General features: G+C 44.8%; 1 protein-coding gene across 1 annotated transcript; it reads right to left on the reverse strand.

The window, feature by feature from the left end:
• Nucleotides 1–13,723: 13,723 nt before the first annotated feature.
• On the reverse strand, nucleotides 13,724–15,595 carry LOC125542642 (tyrosine decarboxylase-like). Its single transcript, XM_048705796.2, has one exon. The coding sequence runs from the start codon at nucleotides 15,455–15,457 to the stop codon at nucleotides 13,874–13,876; it is 1,584 nt and encodes a 527-aa protein (XP_048561753.2). The 5' UTR covers nucleotides 15,458–15,595; the 3' UTR covers nucleotides 13,724–13,873.
• Nucleotides 15,596–23,915: the final 8,320 nt, after the last annotated feature.

The following is a 23,915-nucleotide window of genomic DNA, read 5'->3' on the forward strand; positions in this document are numbered from 1 at the left end:
AAGTATAATTAGCAAGCATGGTGGAAATCTCAGCTTCCGGTATCTTTCTTTTATTAGTAATAATATCCTTCATATATTTAGCATAAGGATTTGTTTTGAGCACATCAGTTAATCGCATATGCAAAAAGATAGGCCTAATCATTTCAGCAAAGCGCTCAAAATCCTCATCATCCTTTTTCTTGGATGGTTTTGGAGGAAAAGGCATGGGTTTCTGAACCCAAGGTTCCCTTTCTTTACCATGTTTCCTAGCAACAAAGTCTCTTTTATCATAACGTTGATTCTTTGATTGTGGGTTATCAAGATCAACAGCAGGTTCGATTTCTACATCATTGCCATTACTAGGTTGAGCATCATCATGAACACCAGCATTAATATTTTTATTAGGTTCATGTTCATTACCAGATTGTGTTTCAGCATCAGACATAGATATATCATTTGGATTATCAGGTGGTTCAGCAATAGGTTCACTAGAAGTTTGCATGGTTCTATCATTTTTCTTTTTCTTCTTTTTAGAAGAACTAGGAACATCAATATTATTTCTCTGAGAATCTTGCTCGATTCTCTCAGGGTGGCCTTCAGGATACAAAGGTTCCTGAGTCATTCTACCAGTTCTAGTAGCCACTCTAACATCATAATCATTTTTCTTACTGGTCATTTCATCAAGCACTTCTGTTTGAGCTTTAAGTACTTGTTCTACTTGAGTGGTAACCATAGAAGCATGTTTGCTAATAAGTTTAAGTTCTCCTTTAATATCAACCATATAATCACCCAAGCGTCTAATCATATAAGCATTTTCTTTTAATTGTCTACCAAAATAAGCATTGAAGTCGTCTTGTTTAAACATAAAGTTATCAAACTCATCCAAGCACTGACTCACAATTTTAGTAGGAGGAACTTCAACTTTATCATATCTATAGAGAGAATTTACCTTTACTACCTGTGTCGGGATATCGGGATCAGGAGGTTCTTCAACAAATAAATAATTGAGATCATAAGTTTCTTCAACAGGCGGTGAATTAAGACCATGTATTTCTTCAATAGGAGGTAAATTCTTAACGTCTTCAGCTTTAATGCCTTTTTCTTTCATAGATTTCTTTGCCTCTTGCATATCTTCGGGACTGAGAAATAGAACACCTCTCTTCTTCGGAGTTGGTTTAGGAATAGGCTCGGTAATTTGAGCAGGAGATGGCTCAGGAGGTGCCCAATTACTTTCATTTGTCAACATATTATTCAATAGAATTTTAGCTTCATCCGGTGTTCTTTCCCTGAAAAGAGAACTAGCACAACTATCCAGGTAATCTCTGGAAGCATCGGTTGGTCCATTGTAAAAGATATCAAGTATTTCAGGTTTCTTAAGAGGATGATCAGGCAAAGCATTAAGTAACTTGAGAAGCCTCCGCCAAGCTTGTGGGAGAGTCTCTTCTTTAATTTGCACAAAGTTGTATATTTCCCTTAAAGCAGCTTGTTTCTTATGAGCAGGGAAATATTTAGCAGAGAAGTAATAAATTATATCCTGGGGACTACGCTCACAACCAGGATCAAGAGAATTAAACCATATCTTAGCATCACCCTTTAATGAGAACAGAAATATTTTGCGTAAATAGAGGTAACGAGATCTCTCATTACTAGTGAACAGGGCAGCTATATCATTTAACTTAGTAAGATGTGCCACAACAGTTTCAGATTCATAGCCATAAAACGGATCAGATTCAACCAAAGTAATTATATCAGGATCAACAGAGAATTCATAATCTTTATCAGGAACACATATAGGTGAAGTAGTAAAAGCAGGGTCGGGTCTCATTCTATCTCTAAGTGATTCTTTGTTCCATTTAATTAATAACCTCTTAAGCTCATATCTATCTTTGCAAGCGAAAATAGCAGCAGAAGATTCTCTATCAAAAAGATAACCTTTAGGAATAACAGGCATGTTTTCATCATCACTATCATCATCGTATTCAGATTCAATAATTTCTTTTTCTCTAGCCCTAGCAATATGTTCATCAAGAAATTCACCAAGGGGCACAGTAGTATCAGACATAGAAGCAGTTTTATCATAAGTACCATGCATAGCAGAAGTGGCATCATCAATAACATGCGACATATCAGAACAAATAGCAGAAGCAGGTGTAGGTGTCGCAAACTTACTCATAATAGAAGGTGAATCAAGTGCAGAGCTAGATGGCAGTTCCTTACCTCCCCTCGTAGTTGAGGGATAGATCGTGGTTTTTGGATCTCTCAAATTCTTCATAATGATAAGCAGATATAAATCCCAAGTGACTCAACGAATAGAGCTATGCTCCACGGCAACGGCGCCAGAAAAAGGTCTTGATAACCCACAAGTATAGGGGATCACAACAGCTTTCAAGGGTAGAGTATTCAACCCAAATTTATTGATTCGACACAAGGGGAGCCAAAAAATATTCTCAAGTATTAGTAGCTGAGTTGTCAATTCAACCACACCTGAAGACTTAGTATCTGCAGCAAAGTGTTTAGTAGCAAAGTAATATGATAGTGGTGGTAACGGTAACAAAAGTAAAGACAGCAAAAGTAATATTTTTGGTATTTTGTAGTGATTGTAACAGTAGTAGCGGGAAAGTAAATAAGCGAGAACCAGTATATGGAAAACTCGTAGGCACCGGATCAGCGATGAATAATTATGCCGGATGCGGTTCATCATGTAACAGTCATAACATAGGGTGACAAAGAACTAGCTTCAATTCATCAATGTAATGTAGGCATGTATTCCGTATATAGTCATACGTGCTTATGGAAAAGAACTTGCATGACATCTTTTGTCCTACCCTCCCGTGGCAGCGGGGTCCTATTGGAAACTAAGGGATATTAAGGCCTCCTTTTAATAGAGAACCGGAACAAAGCATTAGCACATAGTGAATACATGAACTCCTCAAACTATGGTCATCACCGGGAGTGGTCCCGATTATTGTCACTTCGGGGTTGCCGGATCATAACACATAGTAGGTGACTATAGACTTGCAAGATAGGATCTAGAACTCACATATATCCATGGAAACATAATAGGTTCAGATCTGAAATCATGGCACTCGGGCCCTAGTGACAAGCATTAAGCATAGCAAAGTCATAGCAACATCAATCTCAGAACATAGTGGATACTAGGGATCAAACCCTAACAAAACTAACTCGATTACATGATAAATCTCATCCAACCCATCACCGTCCAGCAAGCCTACGATGGAATTACTCACGCACGGCGATGAGCATCATGAAATTGGTGATGGAGGATGGTTGATGATGACGACGGCGACGAATCCCCCTCTCCGGAGCCCCAAACGGACTCCAGATCAGCCCTCCCGAAAGGTTTTAGGGCTTGGCGGTGGCTCCGTATCGTAAAACACGATGATTTCTTCTCTCTGATTTTTTTCTCATCGAAACTCAATATATAGAGTTGGAGTTGGAGTTGGCGTTGGAGGGTCTCCAGGGGGGCCACGAGGTAGGGGGGGCGCGCCCCCCACCCTTGTGGAAAGGGTGTGGGCCCCTTGGTCTTCATATTTGGCGAGGATTTTTTATTATTTTTTCTAAGACCTCCCGTGGAGTTTCAGGTCATTTCGAGAATATTTGTTTTCTGCACATAAAACAACACCATGGTAATTCTTCTGAAAACAGCGTCAGTCCGGGTTAGTTCCATTCAAATCATACAAATTAGAGTCCAAAACAAGGGCAAAAGTGTTTGGAAAAGTAGATACGACGGAGACGTATCAGCAGCCTCTTTGGGTTCAGATTCCAAAGGTACTTGAGTAGAGGCTCTGGCTTTAGACATGGGAATTCTCTTTGCAGGTAATTTGGTCTTCATACCAGGCTTAGTTGTAGCAGCAGTGCTATATTCCTTTTTAACCACTTTCTTCTTGGAAGTGGCCTTATCCTCAACTGCCACATAGTCTTCATCCTCAGATTCAGAAGTTTTCTTCTTTCTGGCCCTGGTGGCAGCCTTTGGCAGATTGCTTGGTGTGCTCCTGCTGCCATCATCTGAGCTGCTAGAGGGACTAGTGCCCTCACTCAAGTGAACCTGCTCCTCTGACTTGTTCTGGCTGTCACTTTGATCAGACATATTGCAATCTCTGACAACTGACCCTGTGAATAGATTATAGATGAGGTAGAGTGGATGAGCATCACAAAATACAGAGGTTTTTGCAAAAGAATGAATCAAAAACTTAGTTTAGTTTTCCTCAGAAAGCATTTCGGATCAACCGATTTGTAAACTCGGTGATATCGAAGCAGCTTTTGGAACCTAAACTAGTGAACTCGGTCAGACCGAGTCACAGTTCGGTGGCACCGAGACTGCTAGGGTTTCACAAAGGCCTGAACTCGGTCGCACCGATTTGAAATTCTCGGTCAGACCGAGAATCGCATGTGCAATTGCCTGAGCCAAATCGGTGGTACCGAGTTCCACAACTCAGTTGGTTTGAGATGGTTTCGGCAGAAACCTAACCCTAAATTTTCAAATCATCTCTAATCTACGGAGTGTTTTGAGTGGATAAGATAGTTTCAATCGTGGCAAGATCCATGGCGAACACAATGTGCTAGGAATCAGATAAGGATAGCACAGTGATCAAGTTCATACCCTAGTTCGGCGATGAACTTGCTACGGCGGCAACGGCGGGGATGATTCCCGTTGACGGCGGCGGAGACTAGCGGCAGGAGGCAACTAGCGACGAGGAGGACGATCCGGAGACCCTGGAGGCAGAGCGGGCTAAGCGCGGGCGAAAGAGTTCGAAGAAAATTTCCAAAATTTTACCCGTAGGTATATATAGCCCGACCCTGTTGGTGTGACCGAGTGGAACAACTCAGTGGCACCGAGATGCATAACTGCAAGCAGTTGCTGCAACTCGGTGTGACCGAAAAGTTCAAATCGGTTGCACCGAGATTGAAAACCTAGATCAACTTAGTGATCTCAGTATGACCGAAATGGGTGAATCGGTCAGACCGAAACACACAAAGAATTTTTGGAAGTTTAAGTCTATGACGAATCGGGGACTCCGAGTGCTCCTCACACAGAGTGGTTCGAATCTGACTTGATCAAATTTTGTGATGTAGCATGAATAGAGTTTGAGATGAGAAAAGCATAGATAGCTAGAGAAGGTTTTAGGCATTCTTGTCCATCCACTTGGCCAAAAGAAAAGTAAACCAATCAATCAAAACAACAAGTGGATGTCCTCGAATGAGTAAATTATGCAACCAACATGCTCACACAATAAAATGACAAATGAAATATGTGGCAAAGCATGCGCAAACAATTCTAGCATCTATCAAGCAATTGGTGATGACTGGGTCATCTATATATGAGTATATTGACTTAGGAGTCAAATGAGAACATTTGATCATAGGTCATACTCATCGTTTAAGCACAAGTGGGGTTACCACTTATACATAAAGCATTGTTGTGTTCACACCATTAGAGTTGCTTTAACTCAATTGTTAGAGTAAAGCTCCCCTAGATGTGAGATCCCCCCTAAGAGGGATGAACTAACCTTGGGTTTTGTCGATGATGACTTCATGCAGGTGTTGAAGATGTGGATGCTCTATGTTGATGTAGATCATTGGGAGCTATCCTTTGGAGTGAGTTGCACTTTCAATACCTACACGGGTTATTCCCACAAGGAACAAACAAGGATATCCATAGACATAGAGTGATGCACACACAAGATGATGTCTATGAAAGCTTTAGGTTACCTTGTCCCTTGTCTTACCAACAAGAGGGTTTGTGACTCCTTGAACTAGTGCAAGATGTGGAAGTTGATTGCACTTGTTCTTGCCAAAATGATAAGAGTGAAGTACGTTGGCGGAGTCACACTCAAGAACTCTCTAGTTCTTCTTCTTCTTCGGGATCCACACCATCTTGATGGGAATCGTCGGAGTTGTAGTTGTACTTCATGAAGTGGAACTTGATGTAGTCTTGGGAACCCACTTGACCAAGGCCTTAGGAGCTTCTTAAAATGCATCAATTTCCTCTTGAAGCTTGTCCTTGCCTTTTTGCTTGTGGTCTTGTGGTGGAAGATTATCTTGAGCTTGTGTCCCTTTGAAAGAAGTAGGATCATACTTCTCTTGTTGAGGAACAAACTTCGTCTTGGGGTATTGATCTTCTTCCCACTCAACTCCATTGGCATTGAACTTTCGTTCAAAACCAATATCTTGATTCTTCCGGTGCCTTCCTTGCTTGCGTACAATTTCCTCGAATTGCTTACTCCCGGCAAGGCTCTTGTAAACACCTTTCTCTATAATTCCCTTCAATAAGCTATTTTCTTGCTCAAGTGTAACTTGGCTAAGAGAATCATTAGTGGAATCAAGAGAACTACTAGAAGCAACAATATTGGATTTAGCATGATTATTGTTACTACTAGAAGAAGAATCCTTCTTGTTCTTGTTACTAGACTTGATTTGAGGCATGTAAGTGGATAAGAGTAAACACTTGGCAATGTAAGAAGAACTTTTCTTGCGAAGATCATCATTGATTTCCTTTAAGAACTCATGCTCTTACTCAAGGTTGAGCTTTTCAAAACGTAATTTCTCGTTCTCGATGATCTCCTAAGATAGTTTCATGAGCTAACTTAAGAGTGTTTAGTTTTTTAGTTAGAGACTCAATCTTCTCCTTATCATTGTCATTCGTTTCATCATAGTATTCATCACTATAGTTGTCAACAAGTAAATCATCATCACCTAACAATTCATCTTCATCACTATTGAAATCAACATACTCGGGGTGTGATATCTTTGGACCTTTGGCCATGAAGCATCTTCCAATTCCTTCATTTTGTGAATCAAATATGTCGTAGGAGTTGGTTGACACAAGTGCTAGACCGGCAACACCTTCATCTTGAGTATATTCGGAGTCAGAGTGATAGCTTCTCTCGGAGTCATTGTCGGAGTCGGAGTCGGATACCCATTCACCAACATGATCTTGATGTCTTCGTTTTGTGTAGCTCCTTGATGACTTGTCCTTCCTTTCCGAATCCTTGCTTCTCCGTGAGGGTCTTCGTTCATATCGATCATCCCTACTCCTTCTCTCCCTTGATGGTGATTCTTCTCTTCTACTTCTTCTTTTGGGAGAATCTTCTCTTCTCTTTTGGGGAGTCGTACACTCATTGGAGTAGTGTCCGGGTCTTCCACAATTGTAGCAGTTTCGCTCTCGACTAGAAGATCTTTTGTCATTGTAGGACCTTGACTTGTAACTTCTCTCTTTGCTTCTATTCTTATAGAACTTGTTGAAGTTCTTCACCATTAAGCTCAATTCTTCATTTAAGGTTTGTTTCTCACTTGATGATGTGGGGGCTTCACATGAGGCTTTGTAAGCACCACTTGACTTGTTATGGAGCTCCTCCTTATCCTTGAGTGACACCTCATGAGCAATAATTCTTCCAATGACTTCCGTTGGCTTGAGATCTTTGTAATTTGGCATCATTTGGATCAATTTGCATACGGTATCGTATTTTCCATCCAAGGCTCTGAGGATCTTCTTGATGATGAATTTGTCGGTCATCTCTTCACTTCCTAATTCGGCAATCTCATTTGTGATAAGAGCAAGCCTAGAGTACATTTCAGCGACACCTTCACCATCCTTCATTTTGAACTTTTCAAGTTGACTTTGAAGCACATCCAACTTGGATTCCTTGACGGAGTCGGTACCTTCATGCATATCAATCAAAGTATCCCAAATTTCCTTTGCATTCTCAAGACAACTGATTTTGTTGAATTCTTCAGGCCACAATCCGTTGAAGAGGATATCACAAGTTTGAGCGTTGTATTGCAGCATTTTCAACTCTTCCGCGGTAGCTTCATGATTCAGTTCTTTCCCATCAAAGAATTCACTTTGCAAGCCAACACACACAATAGCCCAAACAGCGGGGTTATGTCCAAGAATATGCATTTTCATCTTATGCTTCCAACTAGCAAAATTAGTGCCATCAAAGTAAGGACCTCTACGGTGGTAATTTCCCTCACTAGACGCCATACTCTCCTAGGTTGTGAAACCAAGGCTATGACCACCAAAAGCTATGGAAATCAAAGCAAATGGAGACCAGAGCTCTGATACCACTTGTAGGATCGAAAGTATGTCTAGAGGGGGGGTGATTAGACTACTTGACCAATTAAAAATCTATTCTTTTCCCAATTTTAGTCTTTGGCAGATTTTAGCTATCTTAGCACAAGTTAAGCAATCTTAACACAATTCAAGCAATCATGCAAAGAGTCTATGAGCAGCGGAAAGTAAAGCATGCAACTTGCAGAATGTAAAGGGAAGGGCTTGGAGAATTCAAACGCAATTGGAGACACGGATGTTTTTGTCGTGGTTCCGATAGGTGGTGCTATCGTACATCCACGTTGATGGAAACTTCAACCCACGAAGGGTAACGGTTGCGCGAGTCCACGGAGGGCTCCATCCAAAAAGGGCCCACGAAGAAGCAACCTTGTCTATCCCATCATGGCCATCGCCCATGAAGGATTTGTCTCACTAGCGGTAGATCTTCACGAAGTAGGCGATCTCCTTGCCCTTACAAACTCCTTGGTTCAACTCCACAATCTTTGTCGGAGGCTCCCAAGTGACACCTAGCCAATCTAGGAGACACCACTCTCCAAGAAGTAACAAATGGTGTGTTGACGATGAACTTCTTGCTCTTGTGCTTCAAATGATAGTCTCCCCAACACTCAACTCTCTCTCACAGGATATGAATTTGGTGGAAAGAAAATTTGAGTGTAAAGCAACTTGGGAAGGCTAGAGATCAAGATTCATATGGTGAGAATGGAATATCTTGGCCTCAAAACATGAGTAGGTGGTTCTCTCTCAGAAAATGTGTATTGGAAGTGTAGGTATGTTCTGATGGCTCTCTCCACGAATGAAGAGTGGGTGGAGGGGTATATATATAGCCTCCACACAAAAACTAACCGTTACACACAATTTACCAATCTCAGTGAGACCGAATTGAGAAACTCGGTCGGACCGATTTAGCAAACCTAGTGACCGTTAGGATTTTCGGTGGGACTGAGATGCAACTCGGTAGGACCGATATGGTTAGGGTTAGGGCATAACGTAATCTCGATGTGACCAACTACACAAACTCGGTGGGACCGATTTTGGTAATAAGCTAACCAGAGAGTTGGTCAGGTAAACTCGGTGGGACCGATCGCTCATTTCGGTGGGACCGAAATGTTACAAAAGGGAAACAGTGAGTTTACACTGCAATCTCGGTGGGACCGATCGCTCATCTCGGTAGGACCGAAACGTTACGAAGGGAAACAGAGAGATTACAACCCCATCTCGGTGTGGACGAGATCCCTATCGGTGAGACCGATTTGCCTAGGGTTTGTGGCAGTGGCTATGACATCTGAACTCGGTGGCGCCGGATAGAAATAATCGGTGGGGCCGAGTTTGACTTTTGGTTTAGGTCAGATGTGGATGTGGGAAGGTAGTTGAGGGTTTTGGAGCATATCACTAAGCACTGTGAAGCAAGAACCTCATCAAGCAACACCTCATCCCTCCTTGATAGTATTCGCTTTTCCTATAGACTCAATGTGATCTTGGATCACTAATATAAAATGTAGAGTCTTGAGCTTTGAGCTTGAGCCAATCTTTTTGTCCTTAGTATTTTGAGGGGTCCACTTTCCTCATCCATGACATACCATTTATTGAGCTTTTTCTGAAATATTAATCTTGGAATAGCATTAACTCAATGAGCTATACATTGTTAGGAATTACCAAAACCACCTAGGGATAATTGCACTTTCACAGAGAGACCTAGCACGGTACATGCAACAATACAGCTCTGAAGATGGATTGGTGGCAGGTGGCTGCGGCAGCCTCATACCCGGCAGGTGTCCCAGTTGAGGAGTGCGCCGGACTGGTAGGTGCCCCATACCAGGCAGGTGTCCTGGTTGGGACCTCGGGTCTTAAATGTTTAGGTTTGGCTGCGGATGTCTGTTTGGTATTAGGCCCAGACTATCTGCGCCCCTTCATCAATTGGATAGGTGTAGCAACAGTTGTTGTTTAGACGATTGCTTTAGTCTTGCTGTTGTTTGGCTTTGTAAAGTCTTGTGAGAATAATTAATAAAATGGTCGTATGCATCGTTCAGATGCAGAGGCCGGGGGTCATCCTCCTTTTCTAAAAAAAATTCATATGTTTGTGTTCTATCCAAGATGTTACAAATGTAACAAAAAAAGAGTCAATTACATCAGTGGTGCTAGACCTTGGCATAAACGGTCACTTTGGTGCTAGAACTTGTGGCATACATTGAAATGGTGTAATAAGTTGGTTCAGACGTGCAAATACGGTGCAAATCACGTTTATGTATGCCTGAGCCGCTGATTAGGCATGCCAGCGTGGCGTGAGACCCGCTGTCGGCGACAGGAAGACAGAGGAGTGGTGTATGGCCTGTTTTTTTTTGCGAAAACCCTCTTGATTTTTTTCATTTCTCGCAAAAAAGCCCTGCCGATGTTCGAGAAGTGGCATTTCATTTTTTCTGAAAAATAACACGAAAAACTAGTCCCCCGACTCGACCTACGGCAATGACAAATCCGATCGAGCAACTCCATCGGTGCACCCTTCCAGGGGCGATTTCACCATCCGGGCACCCTGGCCACGTGCTCGGGCTCGAGCATTGCGGATTTTTCGAGTGGCCGGGGTCACAATCCATGAATACGTACGATCTAGGCGGAAAAATACAACAGCTTAATGAATTGGGCTAGTTTAGGCGTTGCTTTTGCGGTTTGGGCTTACTCACGCCAAACGAGAACGCCTAAGGCTCATCCATTAATTTCTTTATTACATGGGCCACGCTAGGTTAGTCAGACTCATATTGATGTCGAGCCTGCGGCTGCATCGCTCGCCTCGCCTGTTTGCCTGCCTCGCACACTGTTTGCCTCTACGCCGCGCCGCAAGACTGTGCCCTAGCAATTCCGGCGTCGTTGGAGGTGGTGGCCGGCGAGGTGCGTGGACTGATGAAGCACCGATGACCAGCAAGACCGCAAGAGATGGTGCACGACCGAGCCTCCAATTAGGCTACGATTCCACCAAGTAACGATCGGGATCTGAAGCGAAAGCGCAGGAGTCAAAGCGGCATCCCCTGTGATGTGAATTCTCCTCCGACGGATGATGGCTCGTCCTCATCATCGTGGGCACTTCAGCGAGCACTAGTCACGCGTGAGCACCAACACATGCCCAGCCTGCGCAAGGCCATGGCCAAGAGACAGCAAACAGCCAACGGCGAGGGCCACCAATGGCAGCGGCAAACGACAACTAGGTGAGTTATCCGACTCCAACCATGTTTGTTCAACTACATAATTGAGTATATTATTTAGTGACACTAGTGTGTTGGCGGTTTGATAGACCAAAGTACACTTTAGTTTATATTATGCCCAGGCTTTGGGAATTCGCTAGCTGCGCCACTGCACCCTTCATGTGCTCCATGGATAACTACACAGAATGTATTTAAACGCAGGCGCACTTGGAGCCAAAATGGGCTACAGTCTGTGCGGCCCATTTAGACCTGCTCGTTTCTTTTGGAAATTTGTAAAAGGTATGTAAATTATAACCTTAATAATAAAAATAAATTTCAATTTTTTTTGATGTATACATATTATATAAATCCAAACAAAAATAACTTCCATTTTAAAAAAACACGCATTATTTTCAAAACATACATATATATAATAATATTTATGAATTATAAAAATGTTTTTATATTTGAAACCCATTTAGGACCCACATGGGTCCTGCTTATACTACATTAAGGACTGTTATGGACATAAGTAAGCATAACGCGAGTGGTGTATTGACCATGACCGCATTCAGTCTTGCTGTACGTCGTGTGTGATCGAGACGTGGAGGCCATATTTTTTAGTTTAATTTTCATGTATTGCAGGCAGGACCCATGTGTCATAGGGGTGAAAAAAAGAAAAAAAGACAAGTGACAGGTAGACATGGACTTTTTTATGAAATCAAGGGGATTTTCGCAAAAGAAAATAAGCCACGCGCGCTCCTCTTAGCCTTCTAGTCACTAACAGCGGGCCCCATGCCATGTTGGTGTGCCAAGTCAGCATCGATTTTGTATCCGGAAGTGATTTGCACCGTATTTGCACGTCGGAGCCAAGTTATTGCACCAATTCAATGTATGCCACAAGTTCTAGCACCAAAGTGATCGTTTGTGCCAAATTTATCACCATCGGTGTAATTGACTCTAAAAAAATGATGAAACAAATAAGAGATCAAGAGCAAAAGTCATCGCTAGCTATGTTTCAAGCGCAGTCAGAGAGAGAAAGAGAAAGAGAGAGAGATTGGTTAAGCTGTTAGGGAGCGGATGCACGGAACACGCATTAGGAAAATATAGTAAGGGTGTCTTCAACATGGTGCCGCAAATTTGAGGCACTATCCATTCAGGGTGTCTCCATCGGATACATCCAAAACATCTGCGCGCATTTCAAATGTGAATCAAAAAAACCGAACAAATTTCATGCAAACCGGATGATTTTCATTTAAACCAGACCAAATTCATGAAATGGTTGACATATTTCATTAAACAAAAACGGACATGATATTTTTTAACATAGCAAAATTATCCTAGTCTAAATCTTCGGTGGTCATGGACACGTCCTTGTCTGACGTCTTACTCTTTCTCGAACGTGGACTGTTCCATATCCCACACCCTAATCTTCGTGGGAGCCCGTCGCGTGGCCTTGGATGTCGCCGGTCCGGCGAGATCCACGATAGACAACAACCTTTGCTTAAACAATAAATTAAGGCGTGAAGGAAAATGCTCGATAAAATCCCATCGGCATTACCGAAAGGACCTCTCCGTCTTCATCAGGTAGCTAGATGAGTGCTTGGGATCATGAATTTCAGCCAACGAGACATTTTGTATCAATAATACTAAGAAGTGAAGGAAAATGCTCGATAAAATCCCATCGGCATCCACGGATCCGCCAAAGTAAACGCCTGCCCGCTTGCGATGGGGATCTGCAAACTACCACGTGGTCTAACATAGGTCAGAGGATATGCTTTATTATACCGATCTAGGAGTATGTGGGTCAGAGGATCTGCGAACTACTAAGTGGTTTCCCGTTGGCCGGCCGTGCCCTGGCCCTATCATCCAAACCCGTGCGTGGGTGTGCGGGTGTGCTGTTGCTACCGGTCGACTACTAATGATGGCGATAACAAATATGGTTGCGGTCTGTTGTGCTAATAAAGGAGCTGCGCTTGAAGGATTTTCCCTTCATGACATCGATATGTATGCATATGTTGATCGACGAAACCGACATCAACATAGCCGGAAAATCCAAAATAAATTCAGAAAATGCGATCATTGATGCTAAGTCTAGGACAAAAACCTAGTGGTTGGTTTCAGAACAAAATAAACATACCATCTGAGTTGTCCTTTTCCTTTTCTTTTTCTTTGCCAAATACCATCTGAGTTGTCCTTTTCCTTTTCTTTTTCTTTGCCAAATACCATCTGAGTTGTCCTTGTTTCGCCAATTATCCAGCAATTATTCGCTTGAAATCTTGAATCCGCCAATGGAGCAAAACAGAGTGCACGTGTGAAAAATCATACCACGAATGTTGTCAACTGTAATTTCATAATGTTTTGAAACTGCCCACGCAAAACATATAATTAAGTTTCCACTATATAGCTGCTGAAACGGGCGTATGTTTTGATAACTCACGGACAAAACTGCAAACAGAGTGAGTGAAACAAGCAGTACACGTCACCAGTAAATTGCTTCATATATATAAATATCAAATACAAATCCGCATGGTTCCGACGACCTAATTGAGGTCGAGACTTAATTAGGATCAAGTAATGTCTGCAGGTAGATTTTACATAGAGAAACATATATATTCACCTCGCCCGAACTTTAACCAAGCACGCTGTAAATAATTTCCATTTTCCGGAGGATTACCGAGGCCCGATCCTGGACCACCTTCCATGCGTCAGCGACGTGGTGCTCCTCCGTGAGCGTGCTCCCGACGGCGCACCTGAGCATGTAGACGCCGCCCACGTTCGCGGAGCTCATGTACGGGCCCGGGCCGACCGCGTTCACCTCCTCGAGCAGGCCCCGGTTGAGCTCGTTGGCCGTCTTCTCGCCGCCGAACCTCTCCGGCGACCGGAGCCGGAAGCACACCAGCGCGAACTGCCTGTCCGTCACCACCTCGAACCTCTCGTCGGCCCGCACCATGTCCTCGAACGCCTCGGCCATGCGCACGTGGGAGCGGATGTGGTCGCGCAGGCCGTCCACGCCGTAGCAGCGGAGCACGAGCCACATCTTGAGCGCGCGGAACCGGCGGGTCAGCGTCATGGTCCAGTCCTTGTAGTCCACCACGTCGTGCCCCTCCGACGCCGCGTCCTTGAGGATGTACTCCTGCTCCGTGCCCAGCGCCGCCACGAGCTCGCTCGGCCTCTTCACCCACATCGCGCAGCAGTCGTTGTTGGCCAGGAGCCACTTGTGGGCGTTCATGCTGAACGAGTCCACGGCCTCCACGCCGTCGATCACGTGCCGGAACTCCGGGCAGACCAGCGCCGAGCCGGCGTAGGCCGCGTCGACGTGGACCCACACGCCGTGGGACGCCGCCACGGTGCAGAGCTTGCCGATGGGGTCAACGGCGGTCGTCTGGGTGGTCCCGACGGTCGCGCACAGGAACAGCGGCACCAGCCCGGCGTCCACGTCGGCCTGCATGGCGGCCTGCAGCTCCGTGGGCGAGAGCGCGAACATGTCTTCGCGGCACGTGTGTATCGCGCGGCAGTGGTCCCGCGGGATCCCGGCGATGCGCGCAGCCTTGCGGAAGGCGAAATGGGTCTGGTCGGAGCAGTAGACGACAAGGTCGCCGATCCTCCTCTCGCCGATCTCGGCGAGCTTCTTGTCCCTGGCGGCGACGAGGGCGCAGAGTATGGCCTCGCACGAGGTGCCCAGAAGCGTGCCCCCGCCGCCGCCGGCGAACAGGAGGCTCTCCGGCAAATGCAGCGCCTTGCCGAGCCAGTCCACGACCACCATCTCCAGCTCGGTGGCGGCCGGCGAGGCGGCCCACGTGAAGGGCACCACGTTGATGCCGGCAATGAGCGCCTCCCCGAGGGCCCCGACGGTGCTGCTGGACGCCGGGAAGTGCGCGAAGTGGCGGGGGCTCTGCCAGTGCGTCATGCCCGGGAGGATGAGGTCGCGGACGTCCCGCAGCGCGGAGCCGAACGCGTCGGGCTCCGGGCGGGACGGCGCCTCCGCGGGGAGCACATTGCGAAGGAAGCCGGGCGTGACGCTGGGGTGCACGGGGTAGTCCCCCATGCCGCCGTAGTACTCGGCGATGAAGTCGATGACCTCGTGTCCCTGGCGCCGGAACACGTCGGCGTCGAGCACGGTGGGGCACTGCGGCTTTGCGTCAGCCACCGCCGGGGCGGCGCCATTGTTGGCCGCGCCGTGCATGGCGTCGAAGCACTGCGACGGTGGAGCCATGCGTGGGGTGGGGTGCGAGGGAATTAATGCAGTCGAACTATCAAGCAGCTTAGCAGAAGGATCAGTGAGTTAATAGGCCAGCTGAGTAGTGATTAACTGCTGCTAGCGGCAACCTGTGGCGATGTCGACTGATGCTAATTCAGGACGGCTCCGGTAGCTATTTATACAGTTGGGGCGCCCGTATTACTCAAGCTGGTTGTAATGGGGTATCATATCATATCATATCATACTAGTTAAGATACTACCTTCTTAATGCATATTACTTCATTTGTTTGCAAAAATATAAATCTTTTTAAAGATTTCAACAAGTGATTACATACGGAGCAAAATGAGTGAATCTATACTTTAAAATATGTGTATATACATCTATATGTTGTAGTTCATTTAAAACCTCTAAAAAGACTTATATTTTGAAACCTCTAAAGATAAGTCTTTCTAGAGATTCCAACAATTGACTATACGTAGCAAAATGAGTGAATCCACACTTTAAAATATGTCTATATATATTCGTATGTTGTAGTCTATTTGAAATGTCTAAAAAGACTTATATTTAGAAACAGAGGGAGTATATTAGTATCATATAGTACTCTATTTATTGCCATGCATGACACATAGTAGCATAATGTCTACTCCTAATGGAGCAGTTGGTAGGATTGCGTCCACGGTTTATTTTCGTCTGGTTATATTTCGTCTGGTTTATTTTCGTCCGGTTTATTTTCGTCTCATATCCCACCACCATATCTCCTCACATTGATTTTTTTACCCTCACAATAAAAACTTTCCTAACTTTTCCAAAGTTTCCTAACTAGACACGTTATAAACGGGCAGGTACCGATGGCACGTTATCAATTAATAAAATTTTGTTTTATGACAATCAATTCCAAATCCTAATTTTCCTAATGCGTCGATCTTTGCCTTTTTTAAGTAGTTATTTTGATAGGGAGGGTTTAGCCACGAAAATCATCCCTCCATCGTCGGCTGCATCCCTCACCCACGTCGCTGTTGCAGGATCTTCATCCGTCATCCTGAGAAATTGCGGCGGCGATGCGGGCGAGCTTCACGAAAGTGGGGAGGACCAGGCCACGGTGAAGGCAGGTCATGCGCTCCTCACGCTCCACGAACGGAACCTGCGCACGGAGGCGGTAGCGCGGGGTGGCAGCCGGCAATGATGCGGCCGCGCTACGTGACGAGCTACGGGTCCCCCTTTGTGATGTTTTGGCATCGCTCCTTCATCGCACATCCTCAGGTTCCTCTTGCCCTTCCCTTCCTCTGTCCTCCTCTCCCATCTCCATGCTTTCACGTGCATCCAGTTTTGATTCCTCGTGTGATATATACCAAACATAGGTACGTCAATTCGCTTCCTTCCCTTCCCTTCGTCCCTCAGTCCCACGCTCGCGGCGCTGAAGTGGCGGCGAAAGGCGATGGCGGCGGCGTCGCTGATGGCGGCGAGGACAACACGTGGCAGCCCCCGAAGCATGAACACGACCGCACCTCGGGCCTGCCGTCTGCCAAGATATGGGTGAGTTCTCGTGCTGCCCACCCTAAACCCTCACGCCCTACAAATTCCTCAACCCCTACCGTCTCGATCCCGTCCACACTCTGATCCGGAGGACGATGCACCTCCGGCCGATCGACAATGGAGGTTCGGGATCCTTCCTCTCAGCACCGGCTCCTAGAAGAATGGAGCAGTTGGTGAATAGTCCGTCGGTTATTTTTCGCTGGTTTTATTTCGCCTCACCACTTTCGTTGGTTTTATTTCGCTGGTTTTATTTCGTCTCCCTCCCACCTGCCTTTTCGCTTCACCACCCACATAAACCCATCATATTAGTTACCATATAAAAAATAAATCGCAATCAATCAAGTATTGATGATCAGATTAGTTACCATATAAAAAATAAATCGCAATCAATCAAGTATTGATGATCAGATTAGTTACCATATAAAAAATAAATCATAATCAATCAAATATTGATGGGATATTTCCTTATATTGATGTGATTTTCCCTTTCTTATCATCAATCATCTCTACTGCCTAAAAAATGTGTAGCTTTCCTTTTTCTGGCAACCGACCGCGTCCCGTCTCCCTACATCCGCCCTCGTTGCTCTGCCTTCCGCACGAAAAAAAACCCTCTCATTTGACCTCCCCCAAACCCCGCATGATGGAAAAACCAAGCCGCCTGCTTCCCCTCCTTTCGACCGCTCCATACGTCCAGATCGCGGCCCCATCCCCATCCTCCTCTCACGTCACGGCGGCCTATGGACTGCCGCCACCACCCTCCTACTCTCTCGCCGCCGCCGTCCTCCCGCTCGCTCGCCGCCGCCGTCGCCACCAATCCCGGCGAAGGCGCCGTTGCTGCTATGTCGCCTCCTTTTCCCATCCAAGCCTGACCATGGCAACGACGCCCTCTCATGTGTCCTGCGGTGAGGTTTGGGGAGGCGCGACCACAATCCAGTAGGGATCTCACCGCGGACCCGTCCGCTGGGATGGGTGTTGCCTCCGTTGCGAATGGGATCGAAGGGAGGGAGGGATCGAAGGTCGGCGAGGCAGCGGCCGATTGGGAGCCCGGTTGTGAACATGGGAGTTCGTCCCCATGGAGGCGGCGGCCGTGGAGATTGGATGTGAAGCAACCCCACTTGCCGGTGGTGGAGGCTTGCCGTCCATGTGATCCTTTCTTCTCCCGGTATCCCCACTCCTTGCCTCCCATTACAAAAGCGAGCATAAATGAGAGCAGGGGCTGATTTTCATCACTTCATTTCTCATATTTTTAGTTGTTTTTTTGAGAGTATACAAGATGCTCCCGATCTGTTTTGTCAAATTACTTGGATCGTCTTATGGAATTGACAGAGATCGTATTTTTCACCTCATGTTATTTCTTAATCCTTGTCCCACTAGGCATCCACTACATGTTTGGTAATGACGTGATGTTGAGGCGGCTAGGAGAAGCTCAGCAGCCAGATCAAGGGCTATCGAGATGGATCTGGGAGCCAAGCAGTAGTTCTTCTGTTAAATTTTGGTTATTATCTTTTCTATTGTTACGATTGTGGGATGGTTGATTTTGACTCGGTGTAACATTTGCATTTGTTTCCCCAGCTTGTTGGCGTAGATGCATGGCACTGCAGCAACTAATCAAGAGCGAGGGCAGTGCACATCAGAGCTACACTGAATGTAGCGAGCCAACCACAAATTGGGTATGTTCACACGAGGGATGGGAGAGGAGAGGAACATTAACATTTTTCATGATTTGGATGAAAATTTCAGTTCATAGTTTCTCCATACGTGGCAACACACTAGCGGTACTCACGGGTTTAGGATGAAAGTAGCGCCAGCAGAATCAGTAGATTGGATGGGAAGGCGGTTGTTGCCCATCGTGGCGGCCTCACTAACTTGCTCATTGCGAATACGAGTTCGTGGGGTCGCGAGTTGCTGCAGATTTGTTTTTATCACTTTTTACAATATTTATTGATGTATCCCTAACTCATCGAGTCATTTTTAGCTTTGATTTCCCATATACGCCAGCCTAAATATCCCATGGTCAGAATATTTGCATGGTTAGTGGACATTGTCCCTTTCTTTCTAATGTTTAATATTTTATATTGCCGATAGAAATAATTTTATCCGCTTGATTTAGGAAGTGCACATAGGTAGGTCAACCTATTTTGTAGCTCTTTCGGATGTAAAAGCATATGTTGCATAAGAAATTATTATCTTCCAAGCATACTCACATTTCACTAACAAATAGGGGGAGGTTCAGACTTCAGAGCAATGATAAAAAGGTTTGTTCCTCACTCTTTTGTTGGAATTTTAGTTCCAAGTTAACATGATTTCTTATCCGCTTCATAAGTCATGCATTTGCTTAATTAGGTGATAAGTAGAGCAAAAAAAATGATCATGTTATTGTGGGGTTTGTTTAAACTCCAGCATAAGGAATTCTGGTTTAAGAAAAAAGACTTTTGGCTTCTTTAATTACAAATTGATTGCAACATCGTGTTAGTATGTGATTTCTCACATCTGGTTATAATATTTGTGAAGACGTGCATTGCACGTGCAATTGGAAGCGGGCCCGTGGCCCGCGCCGGACGGCGCCGACGCTGACCCGGGCCACCTCCTCCGCGTATTCTTGGAGCTGTGCCTGGCCGATTTACATGAAATTAATTCCCTCAGTTCTAGTGGCAAATATAATACACATAATCCATATTGTTATGCACTAGCGTGTGTGTGTGAAATAGATGGATTATGGTCCCGTACCCAATAAGATGGATATGTGTGTGTGTTAGAGAGAGGGGGGGGGGAGAGAGAGTGAGGAAGAGGGAGGGAGAGAGTGTGTGTGAGGATTTGATGGTAAAAAATGTCACTAATGTCGTAATATTGAACTCTTAAAGTTAATGTGGCCCCGTTGCAATGCACGGGCGTTCTTCTAGTATTTATTATGATACGGTATCATGATATGATACTTAACTCTCTCTTTTTCATTTAATTTTATGACACCTCATCAAAATTGCCTAGTTGGCATGCATGATACTAACTGTGATACTACCATTAGACGGGTTGTAATGCGGAGTATCATATACTAATATCATGCATATGATATGATACTAGTATATGATACTACCTTTGTAATGCATAGTATCAGAAGTTAGTATCTTAAGTTGCCTTAGGCTGGTCATAGTGGGGAGTAACTTATACTAGTGTCATACATATGACACTAGTCTAAATTACTATCTTTATAGTGTAAAGTAACATAGTACTCCCTTCGTTTTTATTTACTCCGCATATTAGAATTGACTGAAGTCAAACTTCGTAAAGTTTAACCAAGTTTATAGAAAATAATATAAATATTTACCATAACAAATTTATACTATGTGAAAGTACATTCAATAATAAATCTAATGATGTTGATTTGTTATCGTATATGTTAATATTTTTGTTTATAACATTGGTCAAAGTTTACAAAGCTTGACTTTGACCAAAGCTAATACGCGAACTAAATAAAAACGGAGGGAGTAGTAGTGTCATAGAAGACTTCATTAATTAGCCTGTAGACTCATCTTGTCTTGGAAAACGCTATGTTACAGTAACATATTATGTTACCACCTCTCATTAACTACATGCTACATAAGCAAAAATTTCTCGGAGTGTGTTATGTTACTTGCTAAGTTACTCTCACTATGACTAGCCTTATTAATTACCATGCATGATACAAAGTAGTACACCATTTAATATGATACGGTATCATGATATGATACCACACCATCTTTTTCTCATTTAATTGTGTGCCACATCATCCAAAAAATCTAGTTGGCATGCATGATACCGCTCATGATACTCCCATTACGACTAGCCTTACGACCAACTTCACGATGCACGTCACTCTCCAGTATACCTGACCATGGGTTGAGCCAAACCGGGCTTGGGCCGGGCCTTAAAAGCCCACGATAAAAAACTGAGGCCCAGGCCCTATCATTGGGCCTACTTTTCAAGCCCAAGCCTGACCCATCTGGTAAAAAGCCTTGAAAAAACCTTAGGGCTTAGGACCGTGGGCCATGCCTCTTTCTTAAAATGCCAATATGTCAAGGCCAAGCCGATCCAGGCCCTGCTGGTGGGCTCAAAACTCAAGCCCAAACCCGGCCCACGGGCAAGCTCATCAGGCCTAGGCCCTAGATTTCTGGGTGGGCCGGCAGGGCCGGGCCGGAGATGGCTAGGACTACTCTCCGGTAATGATGCGAGCAGTACTAGGGCATGAACGCATGATCTACAAATCTGCATGATCTATGTGGGATTAATTATATCGGTCGTCCACGAAATAGGTTTAAGACGAAGTTGAGGTGGCAAAAGCGACGTCTGGAGAAAATAATGCTGGCCGTCGAGCTAGCTACAGTAAAAATGCTTGACCTACGTAAAATTGTTATTACATAACCTACGTAAGCTTTCTTTTCGTAGATGTAGCATTGCTCCTAGCTACAGACTCCCAAGTCAAAAATCTTACTCCTGCCTGTCCGTGTGGGTTGAGGAGCTCTTCTAGGTGGAGTGGCGGACAGCACAAAGGTTGTTGTCGCCGGCCTGGGTTCGAGTCTCCTCATTCTCCTATAAAAATAAGACAGGGGACTTTTTTTCCCTCTGTTCTCATTCTTTTTTGCCTGTCCGTGTGGGTTGGGCACAATAAACTAACCCGGTGGAGTCACGCCGTATGTCGTGCCACGGGAAGTCACGTCTCAAGCTCCCGCACCGCGCGCGACAGTGAGACGCCGTGAACTGAACGTGATAGCCGGTAGGTACGGTGGCCAGCACGTACAAGCGAAATTCTGATTCAGTCGATCTGTCAAAAGAAAAAAAAATCTGATTCAGTCGGGTGCCTTAAAAAAGGCGGTTGCCGCTCTGCTCGAAACTTGTTTTCCTTTCATTAGAACCAAAATTCTTATGCTTAATTTTTTTGCTTAATCTTAATGATCTAAAAGATCTTATATTAGTTTAGTTTATAGAGGGAGTAATTCTTATGCTTAATCGACGATGCATATATTTCTAGGTCGATATAGAAATTCGATACAGAAATTCTTACCCTTAATCGATGATCCTGGACCTTGATGGTCTAATTACAGAAAACTGAGCTGTTACATACTTTGTAAAACTGCACCAATAGGGTATCTTCTACGGTAATTCGTAAATTTTCTTTCGCATTCATCCGCCTACACGGTGCGGGAGATCGCCATTCACCATAGCTGCATATATTTCAACCTGCATTTTAACTAACGGGATAAAATTCATGCAAAACGGCCGATATTCATCAAAGCTCAGATAGAAAATAACACAAATCATTCATACATAGCATGCAAATTATGTCTAGTACAACAATGTCTCAAATTCGACTAGATTGACCGGATGTCCAACAAGTTTTTCATCAATGGATCATGTTGTTCCACACGTGCTCCCCCTTCAGCTTCGTTCAACAGTGTGTGCACGTAAATGGTCGTCCCTTTGTCATGTGGTACACGACGACAGTGCGTGCGAACTACATATAATGTGTAGACCAACATTAAGTGAATGAATCATGTTGAACAAGAGGAAGCAAAACTTACGATCTCGTCCTCTCCTGCGTGCAATGGCCATCTTGCCTCGAGCTGACGAACCATGTCACAAAACTTGGTGACGCTGGTCCGGATTACGTACCAGCGATACGACAACGACCTCATGTTACTTTGTTGAATGATCTACATGTCGTAGGGCGCGATGTGCTTTCGTGCGTGAAACTTTTCATGCACTTGCTCCCAAAAGGTCGCCCCTCTTTTCCTGCTTACAAAATCCGCGAATACAGCCAACCATGCGTCGCACATCAACTCATCATCCGTGTTCGAGTAACTCACCATCCTTCGTACTCTAAAAAGTGACATAATGTTTGAAAATAATCTCAATGGCATTTGACCGAATACCCACCGAACGTGGTGTCCGCCATGGAGGTCGTCGATCGGGGGTGGGGCTGAGTGTACCTGGGTACAAACAGCTCCAGGGTGGACAACTCCGTCGTAAAGGCAAGCGGGCGCGTCGGTGCTGGTTGCAGATGTCCGACAGTGCCTCTGTAGCGGCCAGAGACATACAACAGCAGCAGCAAAGGTGGAGTCTGCGGATGCAAAGTAAGGGAAAGAAAGCGAGGTGTGGAAGGAAATAAGATCGGGAGGATGAATTGGGTGGGCCGAGGGTGTCGGAGCCCTACGTGTCTCCTGTCTGGACTCCGGCAAACCTCCGCACTTTGTCTAATTTGCGGAGAACACACGTCCGAACCATCCTGAAAACTGATACAGATCCGTGTTGGATGGCTTCCGCGGTCCAAATTGCGTGATCCAAACGGATGCGGATGCGGGCGGTTTGCGGGTCGGCGTTAAAGATGCCTTTAGGATCCTATTAAGATGCCTATAGTGTAGTTTAACAAACTATAATATTCTTAATAATGTGATCCTTTTGAAGTACTAAAAAGATCTCTGCAACTGAAAAAAGGTACCCTCCACTTCTATTTTAAACCCGAGAAACGCTTGTTCCTTCGTTGCTTTCCTTTGATCTCGGAAAGTTCTTGCTACTTCCTTCCACACATATGTTCTCGCACTTCTATACATATCCAAGTTCGTAAGATGCGTTTGTTTGCTTGCATCATCGTCTATATCCAAAGTGTAACTTGTAGGCTCAAAGCATCAAATAATAGTTTTCAATATAGTATATCTAAATAGTTAGCCTTCACTATCAAAAAATAATCTCGCTTCTCCTTAAGCCACATCATATTAATTTAACCATTTGGATATATTAGATCAAACAACAATATTCGTCCCATCTACACATTGAGGGGCTGTACCAACCACGCATGTAGTAATTGACGCATGCATGCAAATGCATGTAGTAACTCCTGCCTATAAGTGTTTTATAATCAAGAAAAAAAACTGACCCATGCATGCAACTTACAGCCTCGTACTCGAGTGC

The sequence above is a fragment of the Triticum urartu genome, chromosome 3A (genome assembly GCF_056163025.1).
Source record: "Triticum urartu cultivar PI428250 chromosome 3A, HENAU_Tu73, whole genome shotgun sequence".
Taxonomy (NCBI): domain Eukaryota; kingdom Viridiplantae; phylum Streptophyta; class Magnoliopsida; order Poales; family Poaceae; genus Triticum; species Triticum urartu.